At 42.7% G+C, this 13361-nt stretch overlaps 1 protein-coding gene across 1 annotated transcript in view; it reads right to left on the reverse strand.

The window, feature by feature from the left end:
* Positions 1 to 289: 289 nt before the first annotated feature.
* Positions 290 to 13361, reverse strand: part of SNX5 (sorting nexin 5) — a 17738-nt gene continuing 4666 nt past the window's right edge. Inside the window, exons 2-14 of the mRNA XM_009329480.1 lie at positions 11389 to 11426; positions 9288 to 9392; positions 8675 to 8785; positions 7987 to 8108; positions 7532 to 7655; positions 6240 to 6335; positions 5261 to 5366; positions 5106 to 5181; positions 4223 to 4262; positions 4038 to 4124; positions 2753 to 2912; positions 1893 to 1978; positions 290 to 857 (exon numbers count right to left, since the gene is read on the reverse strand). Coding sequence (XP_009327755.1) covers positions 810 to 857; positions 1893 to 1978; positions 2753 to 2912; positions 4038 to 4124; positions 4223 to 4262; positions 5106 to 5181; positions 5261 to 5366; positions 6240 to 6335; positions 7532 to 7655; positions 7987 to 8108; positions 8675 to 8785; positions 9288 to 9392; positions 11389 to 11426 — 1199 coding nt within the window. The 3' untranslated portion in view covers positions 290 to 809. The remainder of the gene's footprint in view (positions 858 to 1892; positions 1979 to 2752; positions 2913 to 4037; positions 4125 to 4222; positions 4263 to 5105; positions 5182 to 5260; positions 5367 to 6239; positions 6336 to 7531; positions 7656 to 7986; positions 8109 to 8674; positions 8786 to 9287; positions 9393 to 11388; positions 11427 to 13361) is intronic.

Here is a 13361-nt window from a genome sequence, read left to right on the forward strand (position 1 = left end):
GTCTGAAGGAGTCCAAGCCATCTAGACATATTGATGTTTTTGAAAGGCTTAGTTTCCTTTGTGTGCAGCATGTAAGAAGTCTGAGAGCTACTCAAACAGCAACATGACCCGAAGTCCCCACATTTCATGTTACCCATTACAAAAACAATCCTATTGAGTCAAATAAATATTTATCTCTAGTGCTCCAAATTAAGAGCTCCAGGTGATGAGTAAATTTGTGATGGTTCTGTGCCTGAAATCTCAGTTTATCATTTTACATCCCACACAAAGTCTTGCCATACAACAGCTTGTTGTATCAGACATCTTTATTTGCTGTATTGCCCAAGTGTACAAATACTGAATGTAGTTATAGAAATTCAAAATATATTGTAGTAGAAATCTGTCTGGGAAGTGGAATGTTAAGATACTTTATAAAATTACTACACTTATATAAGTCACGCCCCACTTGCAAATTTTAAATATATCAGGGCTATGAAGAGACAGATTACTTTATGATCCTGCAAAAAAAATGAGTTCTCAGAAAACATTTTCTGCTAGATTAAGTCAGTCAACTGCAAATTGATTTCTTACATTTGACTCATTTTGAGTTATCAGCCAACAGGATGTTAGCTACATCCAGACAATTCATACACAATTCGGCTCTCATGTATACCAAGAAAGTCAATGTATCACTATCAACATATTTAAGCATTAGTCAAACAGAATCTCAGTAACAATATTTATTTTAAGCTAATGCAATCAAACCAATTAGTTGCCCCTGGCCATTGAGTGCAATTGATGCTTTTTTCACATTTTCAGAATAAGGCGCCTTAGTTCTTGAACAAGTCAATACAGCTTTGCAGGAGAGAGACACTGTTCTGGAAAGGAAGAAAATTAGTTTCAGATGAGCAAGACTGATAATTTAAATCCTGCCTTCCACAATGAAGTAGCTTCCAAAATAGGTCCATCCCGGGATTTTGTAGCCTGTGGCAATGCTAAAGACCTTATACTGCAAAGACAAGCATTGAAACAGTAAAACATCAAAACCAGATCATACAGTCTGCAATCTGCTTCTTCCTGCAGGCCTGCAACCATGACTTGTAGGAAAGAGAGGGGCAGGAGACAGAGTATTAAGTTTTTTAAATGAGCCAAACTGAGCAGTATTGTCAAGCCTTTTGTATGTCACGTTCAAGCTCATAGGTAACTACTTCAGTGCTGATAAAGTCCAAGGCTCTCGGGGAGTGGGAAATTAGACTTTCCTTCTTCAAAAGAAGCTGAGGATGCACAGTTACCTCTTCCTGAGGCTTCCTGCTTTGTTCTCTGCATTAAATTAGTAGACCCTGTAACCTGTACTGTACTGGATTAAGCTGGCAGTACATGGTGTGGTCTCTGCAGCCTACTTCAAGCTTGCTCAGTAAAGTTGGCAGAGGCTGCTACAAAGCCAGTGTCCCCCTTCACTGACCAAACAAGCGAGAAGAGCTGACAGCTAGATCACAAGCTGCAGGATGTGCTCTCACAGCACTCAGCAATACCTGAGGCAGCAGCTGCCTCTAGATGCAGGAGGGGGGTCAAACCCACAGATGAGGCTGTCTCATGGGAAGTTAAGTGAGCTGTTGTGTATTACCTGCAAAATTGAGACTTCTCACTTGCAGTGCAATAGGCTGGTGTCCTAGGAGTGACAAGCTGAAAACAGACTTTCTGCACAGGACAGGTAAGACTGTCAGCATTTGTTCTTTGTATACACTACACCTACAGCTTTTCACTTCTTTCCTTCCCCTCTTCAGATCTCAGCTAAAGAGCCCAGCTGTTCTATTTTACACTTCCTAGTTTTAAAGGGAACCCAGCAAATCCTCCAAGTTACACAGTACTCACTTCTCTCAAGCTATGCCTGTTAAATTCCAAAAAGAACACACCTTTGCATGTTTTATTTCCAGTTCTGCCATTTCAATTAGGTTTTTGCGGAATGCTGCTATTCTCTTCTGTTTGAAGCTCATCAGTTCTGTCAGGAAGAAAGAACAAAGATAAGACAGATGCACAAAGTGTGACTGAAGTTTCAGTAATGGCCCTTATGTTTCATGAGTTCTGTTGTACAGCTCTAGTTACAGCATTTCACTGTAAAAAGGTTCAAGAGTTAATCTTGCTGTTTCTAGCCAGAAGATGCATTCATCACATGACACTGCCATCTTGGTGATGAAACAGACAGCTTGTTTAAGACAAAGATTTTATAGGAAAAAAATTGGAATAAAACAGAAGTAAGCCACACAAGCCCTGTGAGAACACAGAACATTTCAAAACCAAGAACATTAAAGGAGCAGCAGTGTGTACCATGAAAGCGTGTTTCCTCTGTTTTATGGTTTCCTCTATTTTATATTGTCCAAAGGCATCTACTAAGAACCAGTGTTTGAAACTCTGTATGAGGCACTCAGCTGTACTGGGAAGGAGCAAAAGCCTGTTTGCACAGTTCTAACTGAGATAACCAGAAGCCTAAGTAGTTACCTTTAGGTGGAGACTGAGAACAAGAGTTCAGTCTAGAAAGCAAATAGTAGGAGCTTATAATTAAGGCTGGTTTAGTACTGACATTGCTCTGTTTCAGACAAGCATTCTTAAAAACATTTAGTTGCATTAATTTTACAGGTATCTATACTGCCCTTGGGATGTCCAGACTACTTGCTTCAGGAGAGTGTTCAGAAGCCTTCAGCAGCTGAAGGTCAGATGGAGACCTGGACTGCATTAGGATCTCTCTTCAGTATAAATACAGCAAAGCCTGTTTTACCTTGTTTTGCAGATTCTGAAATCTTTTCAAACTTCTGACAACAATCCTGTTGATGTGCCTCAGCCAGCCTGACGTCCTTGCTCTTTAGTCTGGCTTTATCTAGAGCTTTGTTTGAGTTTTCATAGTCGACAAGAGCCCTTGTACGCCTGTACAGAAGATCCTGAAAGTAGACAGGAATAGTGCATCAAAGCCTTAAGAGGACTACTTCCCAAGTTGAGGTTACAACTACCTCAGCAGTAGGAGGTTTCACTTCTTTCAGGACTAGATTCTACTTCTTCCAACAACTATTCCAAGCTATTATAACCTGCTATGCTCTTAGCATAGCAACAGGAGCATTTCACTAGTGCAGTATCAAGTATTCAGGACAGTCACTTGTGCCTTAGTCAAGGAAGTCCAAGGGCTACTGTAGGCATCGCTTCTTCTCTTAAAGTAGCTTTATCCTTCTATAAGGTGGGCCTCTCCACTAGGGAGTAATAGCACTTTCTGAATTCCCTCAGTCTGCTTTCAGTAAGGGATACACTATCATTTAATTTGTTGGAGATCTGACAGTTTGACTGAAGCACTGTACTAACCTAGAGAAATAAGAAGCAGTACGGTCTCGGTGCCAATTATTTTCTAATCTAGCAGCAGTATAGTTGTGATGTCTAAATAGCAGTACATCACAGAGGGAGCCTGTAGTGAATGTTCCAGGGTACATGACATTAGAGGTATAACACTAGATGAAAAGGCCTATCAGGTTATACCTAGATACCATTTCTCAGCATAGTCACCCCCTTGCCAAGTCAAGTATTGATTAGAAAAGAGTTGCTGGCAAGGCTTTTGCAGTCGCATTAATCTACCAAATCCCTCTTGAGAGTCCAGACTCCAATAGCCTTCACATGTTACCACATATTCATGATAAAGTACTTTAGTAGTTGGGATTTACTTCAGGATTTTTAATTAGTCATCATTGGTTTTACTGAGAAGTCATAAGTACTCAAGTAGGGGAAGGGGTAGAACACTGCTGCAGAGTCAAATTCAGTTGGCTCTAACTTACTTAGAGAAATCTAATGAGTTCTACATGCCAAAGAAAAACTGGTCAGAGATCTTAAACAGCCCTTCTGTAAGTGGGCTGGACCGCAGCTAGCAAATATATAGTTTCTATATTCTGCTGTGGTTTAGGAGTGCCATGTTTCTTAGGCAAAACAAGGGTCCACCTTCCTGTCTTCTTAAAGCACAAAGAATACCATGAGTGAGTCATGATGCCCATAATAAAACTAAGCTTCAAAAAGAAAACTGTTCTCACCTTAGCAGCTTCAATATTGAGCATGTAGTATCTCAGCAGCTCAGAGAGCTTTAAGTCTTCATCAGATGAAACTCTACTCTCTACCTTCTGCAGAAAAGATCAGATGGTTGGTATGTAACAGGAAACAGCAACATCCAGATTCAGAGATTCTTCCCCTCCCCCCTCCCCCCCCAAGCTTCTCTTACCCTGAGTTTCTCAAAAAGCTCAGCAACTTTCAACAAGTATCTAGGGAAAAAAATTGCACAAATAAGTTTTAGATACTTTTTAGTCTGATAAATGCCAGGATCATTTGGCAGGAAACCAAAAAGCCAAAGGCTGGAGTTTACTCCCGCATACAGACCCAGACAAGTGCTTGAAAAGAACTCAGGTCTAGGAAAAGACTCAGACAGAAGGTTGAACGCAAGAGGTGCTGGATTCCAGCATAACAGACGAGTACAGTTGAGCAGCTAGACACCATTTAAAGTAACACTGATCTCTAGAGCACAAAGGTCTTGTGGAGAATTTCCCCACTGCTACCCTCCTAGAGGGATGAACTGTCTTGTTTATTCAGCCATATACTCTGTTTTAACAAGGTCTTGGTAAATTGATAGCAAAGTTTAGAGAGGTGGAAGAATTCACCTCAGAAAAGGTGACTAGGTTTCCATAGCTTAGAAAAACCCTACTATTCTGGAACTTCAAATGTCCAGAAGATAATACAGGCCTAGTGTAAGCTCTGGTTGTATTTAACAGCACGTTAGAACACAGATGCATAACCCCTTTCTTGCATATTCTCTGGGAGTTTGTGACCTGAGAAAAATTCAAGGAGACTTCTGTTTAGAAGGAGCTTTGATGACCAGCACAATTCAGCTCTAGGGCACAACTGGCAAGAGATCAACTAGGTAAGAGTCAGATGCAATTGATAGTTTTAGGTCTGCCGCACCAGGAACGTCAGAAGAAAGAAAGTTTCCATGCCACTTGCTTCCAATTCAAGAAACTCAAACCAGCCATGACTCAATCCCCTGGATTTTACAAAAGGAACTTGATATTCCCAGACTCAGGCTATGTTTATGAACAGTTAGACTTGCTTACTTTTTGATAACTGTAGGTTCTTCTAATGCGAGGCTGTTCAAGCAAGCTGAAGTATAAATATAGTCATCTGCAACATCTGCAAGAACAAGACAAGGTTTTCAGGCTGAAATCAGCAAGACTGCAAGGTCTTTAGAAGGGTCTTTGAAAAGATTCACTTTTATGAGATCTTGTCATCTTATCTGCTTTTGCACATGCATCCTTGATTCTGTTGTAGTAGTTTACAAGAAAAGTCTTCTCTTGCTCAAAAAAGTCTTCTACTTCCTGAAAGAGAGTATGACCTGTTAAGTCAGTTACATTACTGCAGAATACAAGCTCTTCCCTATTTCGGGAAGGGCCAAAGAAATAACCATATCCACCCGAGTGTTATGCCTGTCAATCTCTACTGAAGAGCAGACTTCAAGACAAGACCCTGAGCCAAGGGTTTGACAAACCAAGCCATTTGGCAAGTTTCTTCTTCATGATGAAGTGAAGATGGACTTGACACTCAACTATTCAACGCTGTGAGTTGTCTGAAGCAACCAGTAAGTTGGTATCAGAGGGCTACCAACTGTCGGAATTTTATTTCCCAGGCCTGCTGCAACACAGCTAAGCAGTAAGCAGTTTACAAGCTTGCTTCACATCCACACCAAACACTATATGTACTGTAATGTTTCACGACATTGTGTTCAGGACAGCAAGTCTATTAGAGCCACCATGGCAACATGATAGAAAAGCTTAAGCTGGACCAGTTACAGGAGTCTTTGGTATTTGATTTGTCTAGTGCAAGCAGAAACCCATAAATCATGTTTGTTCAGAGCTCCAAAGTAGACAAGAGCCACGAGCACATTTGCTGAAGGTGTAATTCCTTCCTCACCACCAGTATCAGGTGTTAAGGCAACTCTTGTGCATCCACCAGAAACTTAAATATACACTTAAATTTTTAACAGCCTATAGCTTCAATGTCTTATTTCTATAGAAGTGAAAATTAATATAGGCTACTCCACCCAACTTGGGACAGCAGTAACAAGGAAAGTTAGCATTAGTAACTGAGCCTCACACACATCAAGCCTGAAGCAGACATAACTAACTTCCCTGGAGCAGGAAGCAAAAAACAATCAAGATTATGGTAAATAAGAGATAAACCAACTACCTTACCTTGACTCCAGAGAAGAGGACTTCATCAGCACTCTTTACCATACTTTTTAAAAAGCCACCAAACATCTCTTTTGTGTTTTTTCTCCGAACACTCAGCTGGAACAGAGAGGCCAAGACAGCTTTAAAACTATACCGAGGGGGGGAAAAAGTGACTATTTTGACACTTGCAGTGTAGTAACATCATTTATATCTAACGTATGATAGAGCAGGCTGATTTCCAAGCTCTTCATAATACCCGCTGTATAAAGATGGCTCATGTAACAAATGGCTTGACTAGAAGTTGTTCAACTATTCTGTGCCACCGATTTTTCCCATTCCCAGAAACAGCTCAGTTTCTCCTTGCATATCTTGGATCAGCATCTATCACTCATAATTAGGTTTGACAAAACAGATGCAGTACTAACTTTAATACACCTCCATTCTTCCATTTTAGGACCATGCAACACAGCACAGGTGCACCTGAACCATAATTGTTCCTAAGATATCAAGACATACAAAGTTGGCTTCCTAACCAAATTGACTAGGATTAAGAAGCACTGAGATTTATAGCAGAAAAAGGTCTAAAGGTCAGGCTTTCATCCTTTAATCATCTGGCCTGGTTTCAGCTGGGATAGAGTTAATTTTCTCCCTAGTAGCTGGTACAGTGCTGTGTTTTGGATTTAGGATGAGAATAATGTTGATAACAGACTGATGTTTTAGTTGTTGCTAAGTAGTGCTTACACTAGTCAAGGACTTTTCAGCTTCCCATGCTCTACCGACTGAGAAGGCTGGAGGTGCACAAGAAGCTGGGAGGGGGCACAGCCAGGACAGCTGACCCAAACTGGCTAAAGGGACATTCCATACCATGTGACACCATGCTCAGTATATAAGCTGGGGGAAAGCTGGCCAGGGTGGCCGCTGCTCAGGGACTGGCTGGGCATCGGTCGGTAGGTGGTGAGCAATTGCATTGTGCATCACTTGCTTTGTATATTCTTCTTATTATTATTAATTGAAATAAAATAACAATAAACTGTTCTTATCTCAACCCACAAGTTTTCTCACATTTACTCTTCCAATTCTCTCCCCCATCCCACTGGGGTCAGGGGGGAGAGTGAGCGAGCAACTGTGTGGTGCTCAGTTGCCGACTGAGGTTAAACCACAACATCATCTCAGAAGTACTGGCAATATCTACTTGCTGATGCTGCACATAGATTTACATAACATTCTGACTGTGCCCAGAAAAGTGACAATACTCCTAACATCTTGCCTCACTTGGAAAGGAGGGGAAAGAAGAAAAAAAAAAAGTGTCTTACATCCTGGTCATACTCCAGGAAAACATGAAAATTGTGATCTTTGCTGAGCACAGGATGAGAAGAAATCCGCTGAAGGAAGATTTCATGTGATGATACAGTCTTTTTGAAGACAGCGAGGTATTCACTGAAAGGAAAGAACAGGCTGAGATTCTCTCTTGTACTGCTTTCTTCAAAATACAAAGAATTGCTTTAAGTTTATCCAGTGAAAATATTCAACAGCATGCTTCTGAAATAGCTAGCTAGTGATAGAGAAGCTATTTTCAATCTCTTTAGCTAGGAAGTTTTCCAGTTTGAGAGAAACTTTTGGCAACACCCCAGCTCCAAGATTTTAAAGATTATGCAGCAGCAGACACCCTTCAAAAAAGTCACACTCAAGATCAGTTACCACCAAATAAGCTGCTCTCCCAGAAGGCTTCTTTAAGTGCAGCTTTTGGCAGTAGACTCATTCTACTTACGCTTCTAGCTCTTGCTTCATTTTGGCAAACTCTTCTTTTGTCATAGACACTTCTCCTTCCCCTAGCTTCTGCATCTTCTCTCTGGGACCATCAAAGTCAGGCTTGGAAGGTGCTGGAGGTATCTAGCCAAGGAGAAATTGGTTAGTGATAGATGCTAGCAAATAAAGTTTTCCAAAATTACTTCTAGCCTTCTCTGGAAGAAGGCCCTTTATGCCTTGTCATGGCAAGCCAGCAAGGCTCTGCACCCAGGAATTCTAGAGGCATGTTGATGTCTAGGACCCCTGTTTGCCCCCCCCAGCTCTCTGCTACCCCTGCCCCAGGAGGGAAACCAACAAAGAGGAACAGCCTTTATAATCCACCCCGTAGCCAGCCATCGTCTGTGGCCCACAGGGCCTCCTGAAGAATCACAATAGGAAAGAAAGACTATATTTAACAGAGTATTTCGCTGTGTCATCTTCAGGAACTCTCAGAGCATCAAGCTTTTTTTGCTGCTCCGAGCTATATGGAAAGTTCACATAGAACCATACCACTCAAGTTGTCTGGGAGTTAAGGCAAAAAGAAGGATAGGGAATACCCGAGTCATGAAACACTAGTAATATTGGTAAAGCAGACTTCATGCCCTTACTAGTATGCACTTTAAATCACCATAGTCTTTTGTTCAGAATTACATTTTTTAGGAAGTACTTACAATGAGTCCTGCATACTCTTCAGTTTCAGTGAGTGTATCATGCAGCCACACAAAGTCTTCATGCTGCCTTGTAACTGAAAACTCAGGGCTTTGAAAAGCTGGCAGTGTAGTCTGGAAGAGAAGATACAGAAGCCCTACTGTTTTGTAAATTAGTGCTTTTAGAAACAGTTCTGTCTGTTTCCAAAGGAAGCTATTTTGCCTAGTAAGAGCCTCGCCTACTCCCTTTTAGCTGAGCTGGCACTCATTTGAGAGCCTTACTACTAAGGAGACTATTTAAAGAAAAGGCACTGTTGTGGAACAGCATTAATGCAATTTATTTTGTGAAGTTTCACAGTAGCTGGTTTCCCCAACCCTACCCCCCCAGCCTTCTGGTGTCCATCTAGGATTCCTCAGCAAAGCCAATCAGCTACCTTGCCTCTACTTAGAGGGTGTTCAAGTCTTAGGAAATCTGGTTTCTCCATATATATACACCCTTAGGCCACTTTTACGTGGAAAGCTCCATCTAATCAGATTTCCTTCATTGCCAAGCCCATCTTTACAGGCATGTGTATTGCAAATACACAGATTACTTACATAACATTTATGAAGACCACCTTCTACTCCATGATCTTACCTTAGTATGCACAGTGAACTTGACTCTGTCCTTTTCACTTAGGGCATCAGGTATGTCAATTTGGAGAGAAGGATCAACATTCAGGTCTACAGATACAGACCTCAGCTGCAACAGAATTCACAGTATAAGCTTTGGTCAAGCACCAAGTAGGTTTAGTGAAGCTAGACTGGTCATCAGCTGTCAACAAGAACAACACTGCACTAAACCGCTGCCTCCAGGAACAGCACATATGACAGCCTTTACACTACCTGCACATCACTGACAAGCCTTCCCTTCCAAACACAGGAAAGGAAAAAGGCTTGTTAGCTTAAAGTCTGAAGAACCAATTGTTAGACTTCGCACTAGAGGTATTTGGGAAGTCTTCTCTCAAAAGAAGCATCCTCCTTCCAGTACTTCTCCAGCTTGTTTACTTGGAGCACATTAAGCCAAAGCCTATTATGCCATTTAGAAGATAGCAACAACCCTAGTAGTTCTCTCTTCATTATCCTGTGCCTCCACAATGTGGCAGAACAGCTAACCTTTTGGAAAAGTGGGACATGAAACCTCTTTAGGCTCCCACAAAGTCTAAGAGCCAACTGTTTGCCAGAAACCAGACCAAAACCCAAGAACACTGTGGCACTAACACTGCACCTGTTTAATCTTATTTTCAGGATATCTGGCACCATGTTATTCATTGCTGCTAGAATGCATGTTTGCTGTTAAAGAAAGCCCCAGTAAGCTGGTACAAGAACTAGCCTCAAAGATATCTGAACTTTGCTTTACAAAAAGCTATTTATTGCTTGTAACTGCAAGTCTCTTCCTCTCCTAAATCCAGGTCTTGTCTTATCCTTTCTAGATGGAGCTTTGTGTCTGGCAACATTTTAATGCTATTTGTTTCCACTCAGAGCAGCTTGGAAGACGTTTCTGAGCATGCTACGTGAGGAACCCTTTACAGGAGACCTCAGAGCACACCAGGTTCAATGAAGACCAGACTTGCCTTCCCAGTGCTTCAGACAGGCCTTAAACAGAGCCAGCGTCTTCCTTCAGGGACCTATTTCTTCATTCCAACAGCCTACACCCAGAATACAATTTCAACCATACTTAAACTTTTCTAGAACAGCAAAATAGCCTTCTCAGTTGAAAATGCTCTAGGCTATACACCACTAACATCCTCAAGTCATAGTCCTACTGAATTCCTTACAAGGACAGCGCTTTCTGACTCAGATCAGACAAGGCCTTGATGCTCAGCATGCCACCCTGTTCTGGGAAGCCAGGGAAGTGGCCAGGCTGCACTCATGAGCAGTATGATACAGCACAGCCACCAGCCCATTTCCCCCTCTACGATTTGTTGTACTTCACTGCTTGTATCCAACCATTGAAGACAAATGGCTTCAATTCCCCACAGGACTTCAGAAGCAACCAAAAAAGTTTAGGCATAACCAGCATAGATAACTAAGATTAATGCATACATCCAGTTCTTACATCAAGTAGGATCATGCATTTAGATACCAAGGAATCAACTTTTACAACCTATTAGACACTAGTGAGCACCAGCTTCAGTCATCTGTATTCCAGAAGCATGCAGGAATCTTAGCCTATGGCATTATGGTGGTTCCTGTGCTATGAAACCCCTCTTCTAAGAGGTCCTCCCTTCAGTGCCACAGCCTAACAAATCATTCTATTTTCTGCATAAGGGAGAAACTGCCAGAGATCAAGGTCACAACACAGGAAGTTTGCCGAAGAGCAACCGTCAGAGCCAGGCTGAATCCCGAGGTTATCCTTTATCGAGATAATTCTGAATGCCTTCCCAGGAAAAGCAAGCTAGAGAACTGGGCCATGACTGATGTTGTTTCACCACCCTGCAGCATACTAGTGCACAGACCCCACCAGCCAGGAGCTTACCCAACCACCCGCTAAGCACAGCAAGTTTCAGCACCGAAGCCCACAAGCTTCGGTGCCAGACAGCGTCTGAGCAATCCTGTCACATCACAGACAGCTTGAATGCTGCCTTAAGCTTCTGTAAAGCTGCGTAAGAACTGTTGAGAGGGTGCCTTTTATAAGGTGAAGCTTTGCTTCCAAAAGCTTTGGAAACTCCCTCCCCCTAGTCTGACCATCTGTGTACTGCAGTCCAGATCTGGTAGGTGACAAGTCTCTGGCTGCCTGCAGAGGACACAGCTGTCAGGCTAGCATGCATTTGACTCTATCCAGCCTGCCCCTGCCTAGACTCCCGCTACCACTGATGGTTACTGCTATCATCTATGATCAGACTCCCATGCATAAGTGAGGGATACCCCAGTCACTGTACCCTCATCTTTCCAGCCATGCTAAAAAGACTTCTATCTGCTGCATACTACCTGTTACCTAGAGTTAGAAGCAGGTAGGTAAGAGATACACCTTTTTAAGCCTTATGACTATGGAAAGACCTTGTATGCAGCACATTGAGCTTCCCGTTCTGACTTCTGTAGGACAGAAGGCTTTTATCCTATCTTGGGTATTGCCTTGGCAACAAGCAAGGATGTTGAGCTTACAGAGCATGTCCTGGAACACAGTTCCTAGCAGTCACAGCACTGCTCACATTCAAATGGACATGGTGGGACTCTAAACACTACAGGGACTCCAACAGGACAGTTGCTTCTCTCCAGTCACCTTATGAGACAGATTATTATATCCCCCTACAGGCATATGATTCTGGGACTTGCTAGGAAAGCACAGACCAAACAGCACAAAGGTGCATGGTTTGGAAGTCACTGACGCTAGTTCAGGCAGAAGCTGCCCCAGTCAAGCACTAGAGGAAGGATAGGTAGAAGGCCACCATTCAGACATTAGTTTCACTAGAAGCACGGCGCACTGTCTATTGCTGACTGAATGAAAGGCAAGTTGGTCCATGTTTCCCAGCCAGATAACGCTAGCAGCCAAAGCAGTAAGACGCAGACCCCAGTGTTTTGCATCCTGCTTACTTATCTTTACTGTCCAAACAGGATCAGCAGTGTTAACAATATGAACTGCTGAGCCTGGAAAGTATGATAAGCCAAAGGAAACTGCTTCCTCTCAGCTAAACTAAGGAAAGGATTACACAAATCAGCCAGTCCTGAATTTGTGAACTTTCTTATTAAGTGTTGTGGAGAAAGTAACTCATGATTAGACGCTGTCTGCACACCCCTCCTAGTAGTTGCCTGCACAAGAGATGGGCAGGTATGGACACAAGATGGTACTGCTTTGTCAGATTAAAGCAGTTCACATGTCACAGGCGTTTCTTGCTTGCACTAGCACCATAAACTGCAGAGGCAATGGGACAAGAACACACAACCTACAGCTTCAACAATCCCCAGGAATGCTACTGCAGTAGAGCTTATTGCCCCAGCAGGGCCTTATTTACAGCGAAGCAACTGGGAGTCAGCAGCAGTGCTCAGCCGTGCGCTCCAGAGCGGTATGTACTATACATATGGCCCGAAGTCCGAGACCAGCCCAGAAAAAGGGCAAGAGTTAAGAACACCCCTGTAAACAGTAGTGAGATTCTGCCCCTCAGGACTACCTGAAGCCACTTGCTAAAAAAAATCTTGTACCTCTCCTACCCTAAACATCTGCTGTAAGTGTACATGACCCAGCCTATACTTAAAGGCCACTGCAGGCTCAAACATCAAGCATATCACTGTTTGAAGACAGCACAGGATTATCACCTCTACCCTTCAAAAGTCTGGTCTTTAGTGAAGGACCTGAAGCCATATGAAACAGAGGATTATAAAACCACTGGTCTGCTCTAGTCACTGTGGGGTCCTAACTCCAGGCCAGAGACCTTTAGAATGACACAATCACAGCAGCAAGGCTCAGACTACATAGAGAGCATTCACACTGTCTGACTTCAGGAGGACCGAGTGCTTTGCTTCCCTACAGAAAGTGCTGGGGCAGCATTTCTCCAATGAACTGGAAGCAAGAAGCCCCCCTCTTGTTACCACAGCTCTATAAGCACTAACCCAGTGCACCAACAGATATTCCACACCAACCTTTGATCAACACAAGCACCTGCTCCTGCAGCATTAGCAGTTCATCATTCAAGACTTTTCATGCCACCATGCCGCCTACACCCATCCTACAAGC

The sequence above is a fragment of the Pygoscelis adeliae genome, unplaced genomic scaffold, assembly GCF_000699105.1.
Source record: "Pygoscelis adeliae isolate BGI_AS28 unplaced genomic scaffold, ASM69910v1 Scaffold118, whole genome shotgun sequence".
NCBI classification, from domain to species: domain Eukaryota; kingdom Metazoa; phylum Chordata; class Aves; order Sphenisciformes; family Spheniscidae; genus Pygoscelis; species Pygoscelis adeliae.